Source organism: Chiloscyllium plagiosum, unplaced genomic scaffold, assembly GCF_037043375.1.
Source record: "Chiloscyllium plagiosum isolate Xiang-an unplaced genomic scaffold, Cpla_swu_hap1 HiC_scaffold_8, whole genome shotgun sequence".
NCBI classification, from domain to species: domain Eukaryota; kingdom Metazoa; phylum Chordata; class Chondrichthyes; order Orectolobiformes; family Hemiscylliidae; genus Chiloscyllium; species Chiloscyllium plagiosum.
This window is the reverse complement of record NW_028270146.1, coordinates 90,661,689-90,687,654: the sequence shown is the minus strand read 5'-3', so window position 1 is coordinate 90,687,654 and position 25,966 is coordinate 90,661,689. Positions and strand designations below refer to the sequence as shown.

Sequence of the window (25,966 nt, the reverse complement as noted above, 5' to 3'; positions counted from 1 at the left end):
CACAACCTCAAATTAGCCCCGCCCCCGTCCCATTGCTGCATCTCTGTGCAGAAATTCCCGACATGTGGTTACCATTTGCAAAAGATGGGGAACATCGGGGGAGATGACTACCACATTCCATGATAGAAATTAAAATATCACCAATCTAAATTTAGGTTGTTTTAATAAAGCATGGATCTTTGCTCTTCAGAGTTAGCCATTGAAGAACTGCATAAGCAAACGCTCAAAACAATAGATAGTCAATGAAAGGTGGGATTGTAGAGAGTTAACACTTCAGCCCTATCTCAATAGGACTTGAGAAATCCTGCTGAGATATGCAAAATACTGGGGAGAGGTTTACGGAAAAGTAAACTTTAGAATTCACCATTCAGAGCTGATAACTTATATATAACATCTACAAGAATCAATTGATCAGCTTTTCAGTAGGTGTCATGACAAGGACTAGAACTGTGACGTATTAAATGCTTACTCATTTAAGTGGATGATTGAACAATTATAGACTTAATGCACATCAAAACCATTCAAAAACCTCTTTTGTAAGCAGATAAAAGGCCATGGCATTGACACATTGCTAAAATACAAAGATATTGTTTAACAACATCTGCAAACACTAGGTGCTGTTACCAGTATTGGCACAATAGCCAAAATCCAAGCAAACATGCAATCTGTAGCACCCACAACAAAGCTGTCCTGCATTGTAGTGCAAAAGGACACTGGGCTTGCTTAGGTATGAAATTCATTTTCAAAGATTCAACCAGAGTCTACAATCCCAAACAAAAAAAAATGTGTGATGTACTGGTACAACAACAGGGAGGGCATCAGCCACTTGCATTAGGGTGAGCACATACACAATGTTTGCAGCAAGGCAGACCAGGGTGAATATACAGAGTGCAAGAACTTTCCGCCAGAAGGTTATAAACGTGATATATCGAAGTCAAACAGTTAGGAGCTTATTCATATAATGCGCCTGAAGAAAATTGGCAAACGCACAGTCAAGACTGAAACTGGCCTGGAGCTAGTACAAACATCCTGTCAGCCAGAATCCTGAAAGATATGTATCTGAATCATTGAAAATCAATGATACAGTCTACAATAGCAAGATTTGCTGCATATAATTGACTGGATGGATGCCCATCCTTTACACTACTATGTTAACAATGATACATAGCCAAAACAATTCTGCATGGAAACCACAAGTATTTTACCCAATATACTAGTAATAACAAGACTTCCACTTTGTACAGAAGGCAACATTTCGACAATTTACAAAATCACCAAGACACCACATGCTGTGGAACAGGCCAAGAATACTTGGATTGAGTTGGTCAAGGCCTTTCCAAAAATGTACCAAAGAGATTCGACGCCAGAAGAAAGTTCTAGGGATGTAGTAGTGTCCTTCAGAGAAGATGCAACTCCATCAATTAACCCTGCCAGAAAAAAAGTGGCATTCACATATAAAAGAAGCTCAAGAATGAATTGGATGATATAGAACAAAATGCCATTATCTGCCTTGTACATCAGTACACAGGCAGATACAGTTTTGCACTAAGATGGCTCAATCAGAGTATGTCTGGACCAAGATGTCTGTATATTTCCCACACACAATTCCAATATTCGAAGAATTAAATCACTAATCATGGAGATAAACAAGAGGTAAATTCTTTTCCATTTGGCTCGTTCACTTAGTAAAGGATTCCTATATCTATGAACTGTACCTCTGCATATGTGTTTACTGTCACCAACAGAGAACATATTATGAAAGCAAATTAGAGTAACCCTTCCAAGCTATCATCTCAGAAATACAAACTTCTCGAAAAACAAGGCAGCTTGAAAATGATGCATAACCATCATGTCTGCTCTGTGTGTAGGGTAGGAGAACAGAGGACTGTATCCTACTAAAGGACCAGCAGGGATATGCAAAATGTGAGCCTAGATCCCACGATGTAACAACATCTGATAGAGCGTCATTGAGGAGAAACAGAAGCCAACTAAGGGAATGGTACAGTACCCCAACTGTGCACAGAACACATACAAAGATATCTTAAGACCATAAGCTATAGTAACAGCATGAGGCCATTCAGCCCATCAATTCTGCTTCACCATTCAATGTGATCATCACATGAACACCATAATCTTTAACTCCATTTTAGTGACATTTTCCCTTGACACTTGATTCCCTTACTGATTAAATATCTATCTGTCTCAGCCTTGAATATACATAATGCTGCAACCTCCACAGCCCTCTGCAGGAGGGAATTTCTCATATTCACTGAGAGAAGAAGAAATTCTTCTTCTTTTCTGTCTTAAAATATGTGACCACTTACTCTGAAATCATGTAGTCTGGTCCTAATTTCTCCCACAAGGGGAAACGACCTCTCCAACATCTACCCTGTAAAGTTCAAAGAATCTTGTATGCTTCAGTAAGATCTCCTCTCAAGTTAACCCACTCAAATCTCTCCTCATAAGACAATCCCTCCATACCTGATATCAGCTGAGTGAACCTTCTCTGTACTGCCTCCAATGCCAATATATCTTTCCTCAGATGAGGGGATTAAAAACTGTTCACTGTATTCCTGCTGTGATCTAACAGTGCAGTGTATAGATTCCCTATTTTTAATACACCATTCCCTTTGATATAAAGGCCAACATCCCACTCGTGTTCTCTGTTACCAGCTGAACTTGGATGCTAGCTTTCAGTGATTCATGCACAAGGACCCTCAAATCTTCCTTTGTGCTGTAGCTTTCTTCAGTCTTTTTCCATTTAAATAATATGCTCAGATAATAATCAACATTCTAACACACACACACACACACACACACACACACACACACACACACACACACACACAGTCTCTCTAGAGGATTGTCAATCCACCTGCATTATGTACAGATTCTTAGACTCTAAAATCCATTTCTTTCTGTTCTGGTGTAATAGTTAAGCAATGATCTAATGCTTGCATGTTTTCACACTTACTGCATGTAATTCTTTTTCGGCAGAAAAGACAATGTTGGATTACTGCTTGATTTGATTTGATTTGATTTATTGTCACATCTACTGAGATACAGTGAAAAGTATTGTTTTGTGTGCTATCCAGGCAAATCATGCCTAACATAAGTACATCAGGGCAATAGAACAGGGTAATAGGTAATTTAAGAACTGAGAACAATGATAAACCAAGCATCTGGACGATACCACACAACCAGTAGCAATGAGGACTCTAAGCACCATTCTGCTTGGCTAAGGTTGTGCATAAGTTATCAGTTTGCAATTTATCAGTTTGTCTGTTGCTTTTAAGGAAGGCAGAAGAACATGCCATTCCCCAAATCATCTATGTGCATTTCCACAGCTAGACTGTCCCTCAAATCATGCTGTCATGCCCCAGCTAAACCCCTGCCACCACAAAGTCATCAGCTTTTGTCTCAGCTGCAGCCTATTTCAGCCATTCTCCAACAAATCAGAACCTCATGTTCTAGCCAAATTGCCTCCATCCCTTGTTCCAGCTATATCCTTTAATCATCTGCCCCATGTTCCAGCTAAATCTCAACCCACCTCCAGGTTCCAGTGACCCTCCCAACATCTGCCATCTTTCAGCAATCTCCAAAATCAGTGCCAACACCCACCTCCCCTACCCTTCTTCTGGCCAACGCCCTTCCCTCAACGATCCCCACCAAAATGAGATTTCCAACGTACCATTTTACGTGCTGTTTGGGAGACCTTCTGTGGGTGGAAAGTGTCTGCATCTGTTCCTTGTAACTGCACTTCAAAAGTAGCTCACAGCCAGAAATGTTTTGGAATACACAGCAAAGGGAAAGGCACCAGGTAACCTTTTTATGTAAAAAGCCGAGAAATTTCTACAAGAAGCGATGCCAACTGTATCGGTAAAAACAATGACTGCAGATGCTGCTAACCAGATCCTGGATTAGTGGTGCTGGAAGAGCACAGTTCAGGCAGCATCCGAGGAGCAGTAAAATCAATGTTTCGGGCAAAAGCCCTTCATCAGGAACTGTATGCCAACTGTATGTTAGTGAAAACACTATTTTCATCAACTCACCCTATCCCAACTCTATAATATGTTCTGCAGTTTTATACCAATTACCCCATACCAGGTCCTCCTTATTCTATGCATAGTACGTCTACCACTCAATACTTTGCTTGTAGACTGTACTGCCGCTTAGTCTTTGTGTGTTTATGGTATCCAGGTAACTCCATCTTGTATCAGTAACACGTGCACAGAGTCAAACAATCTGCAATTTGACAAGGGGTATTTTATTAGAAATCCTTTACCTGACAAGCATTCAGTAGCAATGAGGAAAGTGAGTGTGTATGTGTGTGAATGTGAGTGTGTGTATGAGAGTGTGTGTGTGAGTGTATGTGTGAGAGTGAGTGTGAGTGTGAGTGTGAGTGTGAGAGTGTGTGAGTGTGTGAGTGTGTGAGTGTGTGTGTGTGTGAGTGTGTGAGTGTGTGAGTGTGTGTGAGTGTGTGAGTGTGTGAGTGTGTGAGTGTGTGAGTGTGTGTGTGTGTGTGTGTGTGTGTGTGTGTGTGTGAGTGTGAGAGTGTGTGAGTGTGAGAGTGTGAGAGTGTGTGAGTGTGTGAGTGTGTGAGTGTGTGAGTGAGAGAGTGAGAGAGTGAGAGAGTGTGTGAGTGAGAGAGTGAGAGAGTGAGAGAGTGAGAGAGTGTATGTGTGAGAGTGTGTGTGTGTGAGTGAATGTGAGTGTGTGTGTGTGAGAGTGTGAATGTGAGTGTGAGTGTGTGTGTGTGAGAGAGTGTGTGTGTGAGTATGTATGTGGGTTCCCTCATTAGTGAGAAGTGACCGGTGGTGATTTAACCTGTGGGCCGCCAGACCTCAGGTGAGGGAAGAGGTTGAGGAGGAGAGTCCTTCGTGGTAACCTCAAACCGGTGATGGGACCGGAATCCCAGCTGTTGGATCACACTACTCTGTATACTGACAATCCAAACAACTGAGCTAAACCGATTCCCATTATACATGCAAAGCCATTCTGAAGCAAAGTGAGACTAAGTGGAGTGAACAATCCCAACAAGCGAGGCAGACTCAAATCTATAAGCAATACTCCATCCCCACTATTCAGTTTCCCCTACAGCGTTTGTTAGTTTGCCCATATCACCCCCTATCCTGAAAGCACACAAAGGCTGACTGCACACTCACTTAAGAGGTGACTGCAGCCGGTCAGACTAAAGTTATGACTTGCCTGACATCCCCCATATTAGTTCACTGAACACAGCACGGCCTTCACACTCAGGCTCCAATCTGCTCCACTCACCGACTGCTGCATTAAGTCTGAGTCTGCTGGAGAGCTGAGTCCCCATTTATATGGTCCATCGACAGCTAAAGGTCCTGGAACCATGAAGGTATTGGACAGTAGCTTCAGCAGTCGTTCATGGAGCCTGTAAACCAACGTTGCTAACCTCATATTGCACTCAAAAAAAAGAGAAGAAGGGAGATTAATCTCAGGTTGGGAGAGGGTTAACGTGCCTGATAACCCTCCTTGGCACAACCTACAGTTACAATGGACCAATAAGATATCTTTTTGGTTGCCACGGGGCATGAGCTATCCTGAACTGTAGTGTCTCCTCCTCAGTTACCATGGCAACTAGATTATTTGGGTTCCTTGAAGCAGATTGGTACAGGATAGAGAAGAAACAACACTGCTGACAGAATCACTCCTACTCATACTGCACTTCATATCAAGGAGAAAAGCAAAGGAGGTGTGCCATGTACACTCCCGTCAGCTAACACTGTACAATCAAATGGTGCTCTCACTAATTACATTTTCCTGGAACACTGAGGTGGGAAAAGGCCAAATATTTTCTCCTCCAATTAAGGCTACGACTTGATTCACACCACCCCCGCTACCCCACCCCCCCCCATCCCTGTAACCCTGCATTTCCCATGGCTAATCCACCTAGCCTACACATCTCTGAACACCATGGGATAATTTAACATGGCCAACCCACCTAACCTGCTCATTTTTGGACTGTGAGGGGAATCTGGAGCCCACGGAGGAAACCCACGCAGACACGGGGAGAATGTGCAAACTCCATGCGGGCATCAAGTCTGAGTCCCTGGCACCATGAGGCAGCAGTGCTAACCACTGAGTTGCCAGGTGGATATAACGTATTTGCAGAGGTCAGTTTTTGCTACATTCAGTTCTGTCTGCCAATCCTTCAATGGTTGAGATAGAGTCATAGACATGTACAGCATGGAATCTACCATAGATCAGATGCAGTACCTAAACCTCTAATGCTTTGGTAAACGTGGAATATTATCAGAGTCATTGTGAAGCTTACAAATCAGTCATTGCTGTATCAGAGTCCCTGCATTAATATCAACTTGAACTTTTGCTGTTTACAACTCACATTTACATAGCACCTTGAATGGGGAAAGTATCCTTCCAGCAGAGTCAGTCAGCAGTAACACTCTTGACTTGAATCAGCAGGCTTCAGGTTCAGGTGTGACTCAAAATCAACAAAACAAAGCAACAAATGGACTGATATTTCAGTGCAACTCTGAGGCAGTGCAGAAGTGCTGTCCTCCAGCTGAGAAATTAAGCAGAGCCCCTGTCATTCCTCTCGGGGAAGGATGGTAAAAATCTGATGGCACTATTTCAAACACCAGAGGAATTAGCCCCAGCGTTCTGGTCAACACTTGTCTCTTAAATCAACACAATAAAACAGATTAATATAAACCAAAGAACTGCACACATGCTGGAAATCAGAAACAAGAACAGACATGGCTGAAGAAGCTCAGCAGGTCTGTGAAGAAAAGCAGTGTTAGCATTTCGAATCCAGTGACCCTTCTTCTGAATTGCTGCTCTCTCTCCACAGATAATGCCAGACCTGCTGAAATTTTTCTGGTAATTTCTGCTTTTGCTTCCAGCAAAACAAAGGATCTGGTCATTTGTAAAGGCGTGCTGTGTGCAAATTGATTGTCATATTTGTTACTTTATGAAAATGACGTTATCGCACATCCCTCGTTACCCTCGAGAAAGTAATGTTGAGCTGCCCTCTTGAATCGCTGCAATCCATGCACTGTACGTGACAAACAGTGCTGTTAGGTAGGGAATTCAAAGATTTTAATCCAGTGACAGTGAAGGAATGGCGATATATTTCAAAGTCCGTGTGTTGTGTGGCTTGGAAGACAACTTTCAGGTGGTGGCGTTCCCCTATAAATCACTCTGGGACTCCTGAATAAATTAAAGGTGCTATATCAATGCGGATCTCTATTTTCCTCTTGCCTTTTACTCATAGAATGTCTAAGAAAGACTTGCATTCGCACATGAACTTCAGTTATCTCAGGGTGATCGGAAATGATTTCCAGCCAGTCAAGTTCATTTGAACTGTATAGTCACTGCTGTCATGCCGAAACAACAGCCAACTTGTGCACAGCAAGGTCCCACAAACAGCATCATGTGATTGCAAAAAAATAAGAGTTTTCTATCATTAAAATACTGCGGTTTTCCAGCATTCAAAATCTTCTATTGCTGATCCCAGAGTAATCTCTAGGTAGATGTCAGCCAGCTGTTTCTCAAATCCTCAGGATGCTTTTAGTTCATTGCAATAAACAAAGCTATAGAGACAGATTATGAAGTCACTTTCTAACTTCACGGAATGGCCAGTCTCAGTCGGATTGACCGTTAACAGAACAGGACTCTGTCCACCGATCAGTCTCAGTTGCTACCAACACCCACTAAACTTTTCCATGTCAAGTTCAGCAGAGCACTATGTCTTAGGTTGGTACGGTAGCTCAATGGTTAGCACTGCTGCCTCACAGTGCCCGGATTCGATTCCACCCTTGGGTGACTGTCAGTGTGGAGTTTGCACATTCTCCCCGTGTCCATGTGGATTTCCTCAGGGTGCTTCGGTTCCCTTCCACAGTCCAAAGATGTGCAGAGGTTAGGTGGATTGGCCATGCTAAATCTGCCATAGTGTCCAGGGGTTAAGTGGGTTAGCCATGGGAAATGTGTGGTTACAGGGCTAGAGTGAGTCTGGGTGCAATGATCTTCAGAGGATCGACATGGACTTGATGGGCTGAATGGTCTGCTTCCACACTGTAGGCACACACATCCTCCTGAATCTTGTCGAAAGGGGCTTCTGTGAGTTAACTGTTCATTTTGCAATTTAAATTATAACATCCCCAGCTTGTCTTAGGAGTAAGGGATTCCCAGGATTCCATTTTCGGAGAAGTTTGTCTTTATCGACAATGGCAGCTGGTGGTGTGAGCCATCCATTCAGACTCTCGATAGCAGCTTCCTCAGTGACTCCTAAGGGCACTTTAAAAAGGGAGCAAAGTGCATCAACTAGGGCCACAGATGAGTGTACTCTCCTTGGGTTACTTGCTGGGTAGAGGAAGGGGAAAGACATCAACTGAGGGCAAGTGTGGCACTCAATGACTTGGCATCACTATTCAATACCCAAGACATTTGGACAGGTATGTGAACAGGAAAAGTTTGGAGGAATATGGAACAAACACATGCAAATGGGACCAATTTAATTTGGGAAAACTGGATGATTTGGGCTGAAGGGTCTGTTTCCATGCTTAATGACTCCATGACCCTAGTCAGGAAACTCCCTTCCTCATAAAGGAATTGGTAATATCAGTGAGCAGCAGATGGGCACCAACTGGGTCCATTGCATACAGGTCAATGCCTGAGGTGGGACTGAAAAACAATGGGTGACATGGTGGCTCAGTGGTTAGCACTGCTGCCTCACAGCACTAGGGACTCAGGTTCAATTCCCACCTCTGGCAACTGCCTGTGTGGAGTTTGCACCTTCTCCCAGTGAAGGGCAAACATAGGGCAATCCAAAAATGTGCAGGTCAGGTGAATTGGCCATGCTAAATTGCCCATAGTGTTAAGTGCATTAGTCAGAGGGTAAATGGGTGGATTACTCTTCGGAGGGTCACTCTTCGGAGGGTCGGTGTGGACTTGTTGGGCCGAAGGGCCTGTTTCCATGCTGTAGAGAATCTAATTTTAAAAATAAATCAAAACTCTCAGGCCAGATTGCAGCCATAACTCATTCACATGTCTCACTGTAAGGATACCTCCTGTGGGGAAGAAAGAAAGGATGTTGTGAAACTTGAAAGGGTTCAGAAAAGATTTACAAGGATGTTGCCAGGGTTGGAGGATTTGACTTACAGGAGAGGCTGAATAGGCTGGGACTGTTTTCCCTGGAGCATTGGAGGTTGAGAGGTGACCTTATAGAGGTTTACAAAATTATGAAGGAAATGGATAAGGTGAATAGCTAAGGTCTTTTTCCCAGGGTAGGGGAGTCCAGAACTAAAGGGCATAGGTTTAAGGTGGGAGGGGAAAGATTTAAAAGGGACCTGAGTGGCAACCCTTTCATGAAGAGGGTGGCGGACATACGGAATGAACTGCCAGAGGAGAAGGTGAAGGCTGATACAATTACAACATTTAAAAGGCATCTGGATGTGTACTTAGGAAGGGTTTAGAGGGATAAGGACCACCTGCTGACAAATGGGACTAGGTTAATTGAGGATATCTGGTCAGGATGGACAAACTGGATCAAAGGATCATGGAGTCTAAACAGGGCAGGATGTCTGCAGTCACGTGCAGTGAGTTTCAGATGGAAAGCTATGGGTGGCACGGTGGCACAATGGTTAACACTGCTGCCTCACAGCACCAGAGACCCGGGTTCAATTCCCGCCTCAGGTGACTGACTGTGTGGAGTTTGCACATTCTCCCCGTGTCTGCGTGGGTTTCCTCCGGGTGCTCCGGTTTCCTCCCACAGTCCAAAAGATGTGCAGGTTAGGTGAATTGGCCATGCTAAATTGCCCGTAGTGTTAGGTGCAGGGGTAAACATAGGGGAATGGGTCTTGGTGGGCACGCTTCGGCGGGTCGGTGTGGACTTGTTGGGCCGAAGGGCCTGTTTCCGCAATGTAAGTAATCTAATCTAAGCTCCAGCCAAATCAGTTTTCAGAATGCACCCAGCCACTGTTTGTCTAGTGTGACACTGCTTGCTGTCCAGGTTACATTAGTGCAGCAGCTCATGACTACAGTCACTCATGGTACACTCACAAAGAATACACCATTCCCACCTCTACCTCCAGCCCTGCTCTCCACCTTGAGTTTGAGGTATACAATCCTTGTGTGGGTGAGAGTGTGAGAGTGAGTGTGTGTGTAAATAGATGTGTGCATGCACGCATGTGTAGAAGTGTGTGTGTGAGTGTGTAAGTCTAAATGTGTGTGTGCATATGCGAGATCTGATTTTAAGCCATTTATGGAAAGTGGGCATGGTTGGTAAAAGCCTGATTTCTCAGCCTCCTGCTGGCTGGATTGCTAGGCTTCACACAGCCCTGAGGAACAATGAAGAAAGCTCATACCAGCCACAGAATGTGAATTGTGCTGCCAGGCCTACTGCGTTTGTCCAGCAATTTTTATTTTTATTTTAAGTAAGGGCTCTCAAGGACATTCAGCACCTTTTCTTGGTCATTCTTAATCAAGGCACTTTCTCACATGTACATTTTCAAGCAATCTCTCAGGTCTCACTGGGGTAGCATACCGGAAGTTAAACCTCACTAACCTCAGAGTCATCACAAAAGTTAAAGATAGCATTAAAGTACACAAGCCTGATTTTTAGATCCAGGTTAACAGAAAGCACAAATTAGATTGCTGCACTTAGTAAGAGCTATTATTTACTATAAATAAATAGATTCTAGCAATCAGTAAACAGCTGTAAACTGTCAACATATAACTCAAGTGTCTAATCGTTCCCCCTACATGCATGTAAAGATATATGTACATATGAGACAAAAAAATTGGTGTTTTGGTAACAGAAAAATTGGGAAGGCCGTTCAATGACCCTTGTCCACAACAGTTGCTGAGAGGATCCTTCTGCTTGTTGGGACATCTTGTACTTTAATTTCCCTTATCTAGGTACTTGTCACTTCCTTCAAGAGACTCAGTGACTCATTCACAAATTATAAAGACTCTGACTTTATTGGTCAAAAGCAATAGCTTACAGCAACAGGTGAGAGGAGATAGCTGGCTTTCTTCAGGCATTTTCTGATGCAGAGATACAGACACCTTCCTCTTTCAGAGGTCCAAAGGCTTCCGGTAATATCGCTCACCCCCCTCAAGCTGTGAAGCTACCTGGGAGCCAATTACATAGTTGTTGGCAAGCTGCCAGCTTTTGTCATCGCTAATTGGTCACCACACCTCTAACCAATCAGCTACCTGAAGCTGGCTGAATCTTGCTTCATATATTTGAAGGGAGTTTAAACCTCCCTGAGACTGTCCTCTTGGACACATTTTGCTACAGGTCTGGGGCCTGAGGCAAGGCAGTGTTCTACAGCAGGATTGACTGGGTCACTGTTGCAGTGTGAAGCATTGTGTCTGTTCTCCTCCTGGGAGTTTCTGATGACAATGACAGGAGGCTGACCAGTGAGACTCCTGTCCTGTGTGACACCCTGGAATGAATATTACCATGGGTAAATCACTGCCCACAGGAGGAAACATTCAGCTCTTTCCCAGCAGGAAGACTAATACAACTGTATTCTCCAGGTGGAGCAGGTCTGGGAGCAGCAATCCATTTATTCAGATACATGGGGAGTGTCCCACTCACTTCCCTCAGCAATAATATGATATACAGATTAGGAGTAGGCTATTCAGCCCCTAGAGGCTGTTCTGCTATTCAACAAAATTATGGCTAATCTGTTTGTAACCTCAAACCCACATTCTTGACTACTCCTGATAACTTTTCACCCATTCCCCCCTCTTGCACACTAAGAATCTATCTAGCTCTCCCTTAAAAATATTCAAAGCCTCTGATTTCACTGCCCTTTCAGGAAGAGACTTTCTGAAAAATGTTTTAAATGGCCAACCCCTAAGTTTTAAACAATGGCTTTGAGTTCTAGTTTCTCTCTTCTGTGGAAACATCTTCTCCACATCCACCCTGTCATGACCCTCAGGATTTTATGTGGTTCAATTAAATTACCTCTTACACTTCTAACCTCCAACAGATTCAACCCTAGGCCGTCCAACATTTCCTCAGGAACCAACCAGTCCATTTAAGGTTTTAGTCGGATATATTTGCTCTGGACTGCCACCAACACATGTAAATCCTTCGTTAAGTAAGGAGAGCAATGCTGTGCACAGTAATCGAGATGTGGCCCCACGTAACTGAAACACAACTTCTGTACTCAATTTCCTCTTTGTAAATCATAACATTCTGCTAGCTTTCCAGATGCCTGTACCAGCCGGGTTATGTATTTGGCATAGAGGAGTTTCCTGATTTGGGTGCTAGTCATTTCCATTCAGTGGATGTTGAGAGCATCCATGTTCAGTCGGCTTATCCCCAAGAGGAACACGAAACCTACAATTGCTGTGAACTGAAAATTTGTTTCCATTAAAATATAGCCTGTGGGATGGTTCTCCCAAGTTTGGTACAGGCCCTCAAACATTACAATATGAAAGACTCTGCAGCATTCACCTGGACTGACTGGCTCTTGTCACGTTAGTGTATTTTCGTTAGGATTTATTCTTGCTGCGCTCCTCTGAAATAGTTGGATGCAAATGGGCGAGGGCATTGCAGTTATTCACATTGCTGTAGATTGGGAATCTCATGTAAGGTCAGAAAAGCAGGTTTCCTTAACCATTGAAACATTCTTTTAAAGGAAAAATACAGCAGTTTCACTAATAGCAATGCTAGATTTTAATTTCAGATTATTCAATTAATTAGATTTAAATTCCCACAGGCCATGGTGGGATTTAAACACATGCCTCTAGGCTTCTGGTTTACATAACCACTCTACTACTATATCAATGATATGCTGATGGGTTATGGTGAAGTAAAGTGGGAGGAGGTCTGTACAGAGTACAGACACATTCACAGACCCATCAGGCTAAATGGTGCATTCCTCTGCTGTTAATTCTGTCATTCTATGTAACAGTAAAATTAACAAAAAGGCAAGAACTGACCTTCCACAATGGGAGCTTCCTTCGCAGAATCAGGAGAACCCTCAAGCATGCCAGCGTGGAGTTAACTGAGACCTCACTATGGAAACAAGAGACAGATTTTAGGGTGACCCCTTGAAGGACTTAAGGCAACTTACCTCATAACGAATATACTTGTACCATCCCATTGTATTCAATTGCAGGGTGGTGCGACGTCTCAGTGGTTAGCACTGCTGCCTCACAGCGCCAGGAACCAGTATTCAATTCCAGCCTCAGGCGACTGTCTGTGTGGAATTTGCATTTTCTCCCTGTGTTTGCGCGGGTTTCCTCAGGGTGCTCCGGTTTCCTCCCACAGTCCAAAGATGTGCAGGTTAAGTGAATTGGCCATGTTAAATTGTCCATAGTGTTCAGGGATATGTATGCTCGGAACATTAGTGAGGGGAAATGTAAAATAATAGGGTAGGGGAATGGGATACTCTTCAGAGGATCAGTTTGTTGGACCAAATGTCCTGTTTCCACACAGTAGGGATTCTATGAATTCAGTCAGCTGACTAAGGAACCGCTATTCCACGTATCAACAACAGCTGGATTTTTGGATCTCAAGTCACTCAAACCATAGGAAAGGCAGGTTTGTATTTGTATAGCGTCTTTCATCATCTTCGGACATCCCAAAATGTTTTATAGCCAAGGAACTACTTTCAAAGCGTGCACATAGTTGCACTATAGGAAACACAGCAACTAATTTAAGCAATTCCCCAATAGAATAAAACTATGGGATAATGAGGAAATCATGGACCCGATTGTCACCTCCAAAACATGAAGATTGACTCTCTTCTGTGCTGTGGGACTTTTTAAATCCACCCATGAATCTAGATGGGCCTTGGTTTGACATCTCATCCAAACCATTGCATCTCCAATAATTCAGCACTGCCACAGTAGAGTCATAGATTTATAGTCATACAGCATGCGAACAGACCCTTCGATTCAACCAGTCTAGGCCTACTATAACCCTAAACTAAACTAGTCTCACCTGCCTCTGCACTTGGCTCATATCTCTCCAAACATTTCTTATTTGTGTACTTATGCAAATATCTTCTAAATGTTGTAACATTGTAACTGTACTCACATCCACCACTTCCTTCTTAGGACAATCCCACCATCCCAGGATCTAATCTGGTGAACTTTGTTGCACTCTATCCATGATGATAATATTTTTCTTGATTAAAGAAGAACAAAAGTACACACAGTGCATGAGGTGTGGTTTAAACAAACACCTCTACAACTGAAGTAAGACTTCAATATTCCTGTATTCAAATTGTCTTACAATAAAGCCAACATTCCATTTGTCTTCCCAGAGCTTACTGCATTAGGTGCAGTAAGCTCTCAGGAACACTAAAGGAATGTTAGTCTTTATTGTAGGACGATTAGCCCTCAGTAATCTATCAACAAAGATACTAGGTCCCTTGTACATTTGCACTTTCTAAACTCTTTCTATTTGAGAAATACTCTACACATCTGTTCCTCCTACCAAAGTGGATAAACTCAGTTTTCTAAATTACATTCCATCTATCATGTTCTTGCTCATTCACTAAGCCTGTCCAAATCATTTTGAATCTTCCTTACAGCACAAATTCCTACTTAGCTTCATAACATCCAAAACTTTGGAAATCCAAATCATTGGTATACATTTTGAACAGCTGAGACAGATGTTCAAATCCTTGCAGTACCCCAGTGGTCACAACTTATCAACATGAAAATCACCCATTTATTCCTACTCTCAGTTTTCTGTTTCTTAACTAATCATTAAGCCATGCACCTCCTATGTGCTTTAATTCTTCTCATCAGTCTTTTGTGGGGACATTATCAAAGCCTTCTAAAAGTCTAAGTATACTATATCCATCATCTCCTTTATCAATTCTGTTAATAATATTGTCTAGTAACACCCCAACAGATTCTCATTTGCAAGTCTATAGTGTTTAAGTCCAATCAGATCATTATTATCTAATTTATTATTCAGTCTATTTATTTCATAATCTATTCTAATATTTTGCCTATTACTGATGTAAGGCAAACAGGTCTGTAGCTCCCATTTACCTTCCAACTCTCTTCTTAAATAGTAGGGTGACACTTATTATCTTCCAATCCACAGGAATCATTCCAGAAAGTATTGAATTTTGGAGGACAAACACCAATGCTTTCTCAAATGTCCACATCATGAAACACTCTGGGTTGTGGACTATTAGGTCCTGGGGATTTATTAACTTTCAACCCCTTTAACTTTCAGCACAATACTTTTACAAATACTAATTTCCTTCAACTCCTCATTCTCCCTAGCCACTTGATTCTCTCATTCTGGGAATTTCTTTTGTATATACCTCAATGAAAAACAGATACAAAGTAATCATTTAGCTTCTCTGCCTTTTCTCTATTACCCACAATATATTCTCCTGAATCTGCCTGTAACTAAACTACATTTGTTTTAGCTGAACAATCCCTTTTACATACCTATGGAAGCTTTTACAATTGGTTTTCATATTTGTTGCTAGAGTACATGCACATTCTATGGTCCCTTTAGTGATTAGTTTCTTTATCCTCCTTTGCCATCTTTTAAAAACTTCCTAATCTTCAGATTTACTGTACATTCTGATAACTTAATTGGTTTTTTTATTCTTATTTAATTCTGAACATCCTTCATTAGCTGCAATTGACTTTTTAAAATGTTTTTGCATCTTGCGGGGATGTGTATATATTATGAGTCGTAGAATAGTTCTTTAAAGACTATCCATTGCCTATTTACAGTCAGATCTTTTCACGTATTGCCCCAATCTATCTCAGCAGGTCAGGCAGCATCCAGGGAACAGGAGAATCGACGTTTCGGGCATAAGCCCTTCTTCAGGAATGAGGAAAGTTTGTCCAGCAGGCTCTCCGCCCCCACCCCAGTCTGACCTATCACCCTCACCTTGACCTCTTTCCACCTATCACATTTCCGATGCCCCTCCCCAAGTCCCTCCTCCCGACCTTTTATCTTAGCCTGCTGGACACACTTTCCTCATTCCTGAAGAAGGGCTTATGCCCGAAACGTCGATTCTCCTGTTCCCTGGATGCTGCCTGACCTGCTGCGCTTTTCCAGCAACACATTTTCAGCTCTGATCTCCAGCATCTGCAGACCTCACTTTCTCCCCAATCTATCTCAGCCAATTTGAATTTTGTGCCTTCATAATTTCCTTAACACTATTGTTTCAGATTGAACTACCTCACTTTCAAACACAACGTAAAACATGACTATATTGTGGGCACTCATTCCTAAAGATTTTTCAGTCACCAGATTGTTAATTAACTCTTTTGTATCACATAGTATTAGATTTAAAATACCATGTCCTCGAGATTGTTCGCCACTATACTGTTCTAGAAAACCATCCCTAACACACTCTTGAATCTTATCCTCCACATATTTAGTGTTCATTTGGTTTAAGCAGTCTATATGTAGATTGAAGTCACCCATGATAACTGTGTTACACATGTTACATGCTTGTTTCATCTCTTGATTAATACCATGTACCACTGCTATTTCATGACCTATAAATAACCATCATCTGTAATTCCTTGCTGTTTCTTAGTTCCACCCAAACAGTCTCCACACTCTTGAGCGGAGATCTTCCCTTAGTGATGTACTCACCCCACCCTATATTCTTGATGCAACTTCATCTCCTTTCCCTTCTAGCCTGCCCTTTCCAAATGCTGAAAATCCTTGAAGATTCAGTTCCCAGTCACTATGCAGCAATGTTTCTGGAATGGCAATTAGATCATGCCCCTGTGTATCTCTTTGTGCCTTTAGATTATCTGCCCTGTTACGAATAATTAGATTAGATTACTTACAGTGTGGAAACAGGCCCTTTGGCCCAACAAGTCCACACTGACCCGCCGAAGTGCAACCCACCCAGACCCATTCCCCTACATTTTACCCCTTCACCTAACACTACGGGCAATTTAGCATGGCCAATTCACCTGACCTGCACATTTTTTGGATTGTGGGAGGAAACCGGAGCACCCGGAGGAAACCCACACAGACATGGGGAGAACGTGCAAACTCCACACAGAGAGTCGCCTGAGGCGGGAATTGAACCCAGGTCCCTGGCGCTGTGAGGCAGCAGTGGTAACCACTGTGCCACCCGTGACTGCAAATGCTTTCAGACAGAATGCCCTTAACTTTGCTTTTTCAACATAAATTCACTTCCAAGGCACAAGTGATGCCTGTCTTTGTTTCTCTTGTCTTTGTTTCTCCTGTATTCTGGTCTTCTTAACATCTTTTTGACTTCCAGTGACCAACTTTACTTCCTACCAATTTGGGTAACCCCTCAAGTTCCTACACCCTGCTTGTTTAAACCCATGCCAAAGGCCAACATGGGTGCAAATGTGGTGAAGAAAGTGGGAGATTCAAAAAAGGTGCAGATATTCCGGAGGGTAGCCAGGCCAAAGCGAGGTTAGAGACACTGGGAGGGATTTGAACAAGAGTTTGGATTGCTACGCACGTGCCTGTATTTATAATACAGCCATTTAATACACTGTGCCGATGATACATTGTGAAAGTGCTATCCATTCTCCTTCTCTTGCAGTTAGCCTTGGATATGTTGCCCCAATTGGCTCTTTTTTAATGTTTACAGATCATGAAGTCCAAAATTTTTATTTTATTTGAAATAGCTAAAATCTCCCAGCAAATTCTTTGATTGATACTTTCAGCGTAGTTAGGAACATATCTTTAATCCTGTGTCTGGTTGTTTAGAAAAACTTTCAGAGCAAACAGGACACAGTCAAATCATTCTTACTGGAGGTTACTGATCTGAATTTGGTTTTACTGAGCCAGGGTTTAACTTGCCACTTTACCTCACCAAAATCAGAGCTCTCGAATCAGTCCTTGAAGAGTGTTGGGAGAGGGGCAAAGTCCATTGTCTGTTTACTGGATGGGGTGGCTGTTCAGAAGGTTAGGACAGGGTAGCATTCTGCTTCTGAATACAAAGCAACAGTATTTTATCAATCAGTAATGCATTGCCCCAGAAGGGGCTAAAGTCAGGTTTGTGAGTCCTATATAGCAGGCTAAATGTGTTCAGGAACTCTCATTAAAAGCAATGTGGTAATGACAAAATAACATATTTAAGTGGTGCTATTTGTCAGGGTAGTATTGTTGAGGATACCAGAGAGAATGTCCCTGCCTTGCTCGCTATTTAGTGCTAAGATGTGACGGTGTCCTCTGATGATACAGTATTGCACTGGGACAGCTAGCCTGGATCCTCCAGTCCAGCTCTCTCATAGTTCTTCAGCTCACAACATGGTGCTGGAGGTGGGGAGTTAATGGGTCAAAGGCTAAAGCCATACCCACGTGATTACATGACTATTTTACATCAGATCACTTAAAGTGTGGAAACAGGCCCTTCGGCCCAACAAATCCACAAAGACACTCCGAAGAGCAAACCCACCCAAACCCATTCCCCTATTTTTACCCCTTCACCTAACACTACGGGCAATTTAGAATGGCCAATTCACCTAACCTGCACATTTTTGGTCTGTGGGAGGAAACCCAAGCAGACACGGGGAGAATGTGCAAACTCCACACAGACAGTTGCCTGAGGCGGGACATGAACGCGGGTCTCTGGCGCTGTGAGACAGCAGTGCTAACCACTGTGCCATCCTGGTGGAGTATGCTAGTGGGTCTCTTAATTAACAGATAAGACAGACTACGACTCCCAGAGTGCTGACAGGGTATATGACTCTCTGCAACCTGGTGGGTTAGGGCAAAGTGAGGTTGTGACTTCCAAGAGCCTGGGTAGGCAGTTTTCACGTAAAGGAGAGTGGGAACAGATGTAACTTTCCAACCCCAGTAGGTTGGTAATAAGTAATGAAGTCTGGCATTCTTGCGCTGTACTGAGGCAATGCTGTTGTGACAGAAGTCTTAAAAATGAGCACCCCAGGTGGGGGTAAGCAAATAAATACGCCATTAGGAACAGGAATTGGCCATTTGTCTCCTCAAATCTGCTTTATCCTTCAATGGGAATTGAAGGCACCTGTTTCTATGCTGATTCCCATAGCCCCACAATGGTCTGTGTAATTCTACTTTTGATATATTCAATAATCCTGCCTCTACTCTCTCCCGAGACAGAGGTTCAAAGTCACATACTCTGAGGGGGCACCAGAAAGTTCCCCTCATTTCCAGTCAAAAAAAGCGACCTCTGATTCCAATGATTTAAAACCCCTAGACTTCCTTTCATCCCTTCCATATCTGCTTTCTCAACACTACTCAGGGTCTCAAAAATGTCAATCAAATCATTCCTTGCTCTTCTGAATGTCAGTGAAAACAAGCCCATTTCTGCCTGATATTTCCTCAAAACAACCGAGCAACAGCCCCTTGTGGAGTGGAGCAGGAAATTATTCCCCCCACACCCCATCCCGCCCACACCCACTGCCTGGGGTAATATTGGTCCCTGAGAAAAACGTAAGTGAAGAAACAGATCCTAACCATTCATTATTACGGTGTTCACAGTGGGATCTTATTCTTACATTAACATAGTGAACGCAGCTCAGGAGCACTTATTACTTTAAAATACTTTGCTATGTACTGTGGTCATCAAAGTGTCAATAGGACAGCACGGTGGCACAGTGGCTAGCACTACTGCCACACAGCACCTAGCACTACTGCCTCACAGCACCAGGGTCCCAGGTTCACTTCCACCTTCGGGAGACTGTCTGTGTGGGGTTTGGACGTTCTTCTCGTGTCTGTGTGGGTTTCCTCCCACAGTCCAGGTGAATTGGCCGTGCTAAATTGCCTTTAGTGTTAGGTACATTAGTCAGAGGAATATGGCCAAAAGTGTGTTGCTGGAAAAGCGCAGCAGGTCAGGCAGCATCCAAGGAGCAGGAGAATCGACGTTTCGGGCATGAGCCCTTCTTCAGCCCGAAACGTCAATTCTCCTGCTCCTTGGATGCTGCCTGACCTGCTGCGCTTTTCCAGCAACACATTTTCGACTCTGATCTCCAGCATCTGCAGTCCTCACTTTCTCCTCAGAAGAATATGGGTCTGGGTGAGTTACTCTTCAGCCAGTTGGTTTGGGCTGAACAGCCTGTTTCCACACTGTAGGAAATCTAATCTAATTGAAATGTTGGATTTGTTTTCGAATGGTCCAAGTCAGGTACAGCAGCACTGTACACTTCTGTTTTATCATCCCCAATTTTCTTTTATGCTCACGGTCATGCAACTTTACCCAGACACCAAAGAAATACCCTCCTTTGCCCTGAATCTTTTTCTGCAGCTTGCGGGGTCAAAATAAGAAGGTTTCTGCAACTTGAATCTCCAAGAATCTTTCACAGGATTTCCTTCACTGTTCATTATGTTTTCCACTACTCAAAGAATCCACATGTTCATGACCATGATTCAAAGTCTGACAAAAACATCAATGGTGACCTTTCCCATTCAGCCGCTGATTAACTGACTTAATGCAATTCTTGCGTTAATTATAAACTGAAGTATATCACATTACAGCAATAAATCCAGCAGGGGGCAGATATATCATACTGGTCACAGACAGGCATTAGCTGGACACCTTAAACAGGAACTCTACAATTACCAGTGTCAGATTAACATCAGGAGAGATACAGCCAGTAACATAAGGTATTGGCGGGGGAAGAAGGGTTACTGACTGACAGTGTGAGGGAACTGGATTAACGTCAGGAGAGATACAGTCAGTCATACAGGGTGCTGGAGGGAGAGGGGTTAACTGAGTGACAGTGTGAGGGAGCTGGATTAAATCAGGAGAGATACAGTCAGTAACACAGGGTGCTGGGAGAGAGGGGTTACTGAGAGACAGTGTGAAGGCACTGGATTAACGTCAGGAGAGACACAGTCAGTAACAGGGTGCAGGTGGAATGACAGCTGGTTGTAGTCAGTCAGCGAGTCCATCAGAGCTGTAGTCGATCAGCTAACGTACAAGCATCATCTCAGGTTGGGTTTGGATGCCTAGAGATGATGGAAGGCCTAGAGTGTAATGCAAAATAACTGAATGTGGATAGTGACATTTTCTATAATAAAGAATCCCAAGGCTTGCACAAAATTTGACACTGTGACGGACAAGGAGGTAATAGAACAGGTGAATCAAGATGTTTTCTCAAGTGCCTCAAAGGAACAGAGTGATGGGGAAGGGAGCAAGGGGGCAGGGGGAGCGAGGAGACTGAGGAGAGGTAGTTCCACTGACAGTGGAGTGAAGTTAATGGGGCAGGTACTAGAGACCAGAATTGGAGGAATTCTGAGAACGCTGAGGATTGTAGGCCGGAGGAGATTACAGAGATTGGAAAGAGATATGTAGCTATTTGTAGCGACTATTGGAATCCAGCTGTTTTCTCCTAGTTTGGAGTACAGAGAGTCCCATTCTAGGTTGGGATACACGTGGTGTCGGAAGCTGTGTCTGGTGGAGTGCCCAGAGCTGGTTCCTGTGGGAAGGGACTGACCCCGAGTCAATGGCCTGTTTACTTGCTGAGGATCTGATTACACAACTTTTCCATTTACTGGGCAGTTCTGAATCTTCAAAGTAAACATTCGCTGAGAGAAAGAATGAACTTGTGTTTACATCTAGCCTGTTCTCACCTCAGGATGCCCCGAAGTGAAATACCTTTGAATGTAGCCACCTGGTGTAACATAGGAATGCGCAGCCAATGTGTGCACACCAAGATCCCATAACAGCACTGCATTTAATAATCAGTTCATGTGCTCAGTAGAATAGGATGATGATTGGCTCAGACAGTTAGAAAGCTCCATTGCATTCTTCACACTAACCTGAGGGGGCAGACCGAGTTTTGTCTGAAAGATAGCACCTCCAACAATGCAGCACTTCTTTACTGTAACACTAAACCTCCAGCCTGGATTTGATGCTGAGATCTCAGTTAAAACTGCAATCTTCTAGCTCAAAGGCTTCAAAAAGTACCTGATAGTCTGCAAATCACTTTTGGACCTTCTGAGTTTGTGAAAGGTGCTACATAAATGCAAGCTCTTCTAAAATAGATTCAGAACAGACAGGAAACAAAATAACGCAATGCATGGGAAAACCACGCTATCGATAACATCACTGAGATAAGTACCGGACATTGTCAAGCTCAAATAAGAGAAACAACTGCCCTGGATCTTTAGGTAATGAAAGCAGATATCCTCTCAGGTCAGTGATGGTCTCCAGTTCTTGTCCTAACCCATCCTTAAAGACAGAATTCCATGCATTCTCCAAAATACAAGCCCAAACGCTACTTGTTGTGTGACACAAAGACTTCCTGCAGCCTCTTCTCCAAAATGACAGTTTAGCCTTGATATTACAGACAACTAACACCCACAATGAAACTATATTACCTCGATTAAAATACATCGACTCACTGCTGGGTACCAACCCCCCCCGTGCTAAGGAACAATCTGAACCCCTCCGTTAGATTCCAGTCTGTAACTCACTCCTGGTATTCATTACACTGTATAAATCATGAGAACCCCTCAACTAGATTCCAGTCTGTGATGCACTCCTGAGTATCCATTATTCTATATATAAACCATCTGATGGTGCCTGATGAAGGACCACTGCTCTGAAAGCTCGTACTTCCAAATAAACTTGTTGGACTATAACCTGGCACTGTGTGATTTTTAACTTTATCCACCCCAGTCCAACACCGGCATCTCCACATCACGGCTACTCAGGAGAAAATGAGATCTGCGGATGCTGGAGACCAGAGTTGAAAAGTGTGGTGCTGGAAAAGCACAGATGGTCAGGCAGCATCCAAGGAGCAGGAGAGTCGACATTTCGAGAAGGAGCAGTTCAAAGATGTGCAGGTCAGGTGAATTGGCTATGCTAAATTGTCCGTAGTGTTAGGTAAGGGGTAAATGTAGGGGTATGGGTGGTTTGCACTTCGGCGGGTCGGTGTGGACTTGTTGGGCCGAAGGGCCTGTTTCCACACTGTAAAGTAATCTAATCTAATCTAATCATTCCTGATGAAGGGCTTATAGTGTCATAGAGATGTACAGCATAGAAACAGACCCTTTGGTCCAACCCATGCCGACCAGATATCCCAACCTAATCTAGTCCCACCTGTCAGCACTTGGCCCATATCCCTCCAAACCCTTCCTATTCATAAACCCATCCAAATCCCTTTAAAATGTTGCAATTGTACCAGCCTCCACCACTTCCTCTGGCAGCTCATTCCATACACGGACCACCCTCTGCGTGAAAAAGTTGCCCCTTAGGTCTCTCTTTTATATTTTTCCCCTCTCACCCTAAACCTATGCCCTCTAGTTCTGGACTCCCCAACCCCAGGGAAAATACTTTGTCTATTTACCCTATCCATGCCCCTCATGATTTTGTAAACCTCTATAAGGTCACCCCTCAGCCTCCGACGCTCCAGGGAAAATAGCCCCAACCTGTACAGCCTCTCCCTGTAGCTCAAATCCTCCAACCCTGGCAACATCCTTGTAAATCCTTTTTGAACCCTTTCAAGTTTCACAACATCCTTCCGATAGGAAGGAGACCAGAATTGCATGCAATATTCCAACAGTGGCCTAACCAATGTCCTGTACAGCCGCAACATGACCTCCCAACTCCTGTACTCAATACTCTGACCAATAAAGGAAAGCATACCAAACACCTCCTTCACTATCCTACCTGCGACTCCACTTTCAAGGTGCTATGAACGTGCACTCCAAGGTCTCTTTGTTCAGCAAAACTCTCGAAACATTGACTTTCCTGTCCTCAGATGCTGCCTGACCGACTGTGTTTGCAGCACTACACATTATGGGGTTACTCAGTAAAGCACAGCACAAGTGGGTATTAGGTTGCGTCATGAATATTGGAATAGGCTTGATGGGCTCTTCCTGTGTCAATTATATGGAATCAACTGGCTTTGCAAATTAGATGCAGTTAGCTTACTTCCATTGTTACTTAATCTTTCGATTTTTCAAAGTGATGTAACCCATATCGGAAACCAATAACACAATCACATTGCTGAACTATATAAACCAGCATTTAATTAAATACACTTTAATTTAAAACATTTAATGAAACAACAATTTTTCTCCAATTAATTTTAGGGAGGAGACTAGAGAGGAAAGACATAAGGTTTGTTGGTCTAGCACTGATGAGTATACATATTCAGATTTATGTTTTTAAAGAAATCATTGTATATTCAAGTGTACAACCTTGACATCCAGTGCAGAAACCTGGGCAATATCCAGGAGAGGGAACAATGAGATATGGGTGCTGAGATGAACCAATGAGAACTGGCAAAAGCAGGAACCACATACCTGAGGGAATTAATGAAGATTGTAGGAATACCAAGAAGAGATTGAAATGGTTTGGCTATCTGCTGCGGAGAAAAAGAGAGAGAGAAAGAAAGCGAGAGAGAAAGAGACTGAGAGAGAAAAAGAGAGCGAGAGCGAAAGGGAGAGAAAGAGAGCGAAAGAGAGCGAAAGAGAGGGAGGGAGACAGACAAACAGGAAACAGAGGGAGAGAGGGAGGAAACATGGTGAGGCCAGTGATGGAGATGGGACAGCCAGGAAGAGGAACACAAAAGGCCAGATGGAAAGAGATGGTGATGAAAGTCTTAAAACACAGGGGGACTGGACATTACGATCTAATATATTTTCTGGCAGGAATATCCAAGACCAAATTAAACTATGATGTGGAGGTGTCAGCGTTGAACTGAGGTGGACAAGGTCAGAAGTCAGAGGACACCAGGTTATAGTCCAACAGGTTTATTTGAAATCCATTTTATACCTGGTGTCGTATGACTTCTGACCAAATTAAATCAGTAAATACTTGATGGTTATATGTTAATCAAAGGAGAACTTGACTAGGTATGTATAGGGCATCAATTGGAATAAAACTCTGACTAGAAAAACATCTGGCTGGACTCAGTCTAACCAACATTTAACTTCCTGTTTAACAATGGAAGAAAAACACTAGGAGATTGAGAAGGGTGTTCGACCAGAATTGTGACAACCCCATGGTTCCTAAATGTTCACAACAAACCTACAACAAAGTGTCAGTTGAGACTTTGTAAAAGTTTATTTTTAAACACACTAAAAGATAAATTCTAAAGTATAAGAGAAAACAATAATAATTTTCTCTGCTAACCAAATCTCTGCAGGTCGTCTGTCAGACTTAACTATAAATACAGACATTTTACCTTTTGTAAAAAAAACCTCTCAGTTAGCCAGTTGCTGAGATACTCTCAGAGGATTTTAAATAGACTTCCTTACTGTGGATAAATCTGGGTCACCGCATGTTCTGTATTCTGTGAACGTAAAAGATTCCATTGTATTATGCTAAGAGGAACAGGGAAGCTCTCTCTAGTGTCCTGGTAATATATTTATTCCCTAACCAAAACCACAGTAACACATCATCTAGCCATTCTCAAATCCTGCTATTAGTGGAAGCTTGCTGTTTACAAGTTGGCAACTGAGTTTCCTGCATGAGTACAGTATCGACACTTCAGAAATACTTCGCTGGCTGTGAAATGGTTTGGGACATCCTGAAGTCGTGAAAGATACAAAGGAAATGTCAATCTGCTGGGCGCATTATCAGAGGCTGCTATCCACAGAGAGTGGGGATTCTGACCACTGTAAACATTCCCTCCTACAGGCACCAACTTGTGCTGTTCCTTCACTACCGTCCCTGCTAGCCAGCTTTTCTAAATGAGGAGATTCAGCCTTCTCTTTTGATCTGAAACATTGGCCAGGCTGTCAGGTTTCTGTGCATTCTAGGAAACACCACATCTGTCTCTACCTTCTCCTTCTCCCCCCCCTCCCCCCACCATACCTTACCACCCACCAAGTGGAACGCGATTCTCTCTGATGTTGTTTGTTCCTGTTGCAGTGCTAATTGGTGAGCCTGAGAGAGCTTTTTGTGCCTTGGGGATTGCCAACAGTGCTCCTGTGAAACATTTGGTGGCTGTGTTGCTGGTTCCCCTTGAATTAACGTAGACAGCCCACACAGAAGTTAGGTAAACACACAGTGGAGAAAATAATTAAGAA

The 25,966-nt window shown here is 43.2% G+C and overlaps 1 protein-coding gene across 2 annotated transcripts in view; it reads right to left on the bottom strand.

Moving 5' to 3' along the window:
* plekhg3 (pleckstrin homology and RhoGEF domain containing G3) overlaps positions 1–25,966 on the bottom strand; it is a 197,201-nt gene that overhangs the window by 129,644 nt on the left and 41,591 nt on the right. For both annotated transcript variants that reach the window (XM_087990097.1, XM_087990098.1), the window contains one exon: positions 12,955–13,030. In XM_087990097.1, coding sequence (XP_087846223.1) covers positions 12,955–13,003 — 49 coding nt within the window. In that variant the 5' untranslated portion in view covers positions 13,004–13,030. The remainder of the gene's footprint in view (positions 1–12,954; positions 13,031–25,966) is intronic.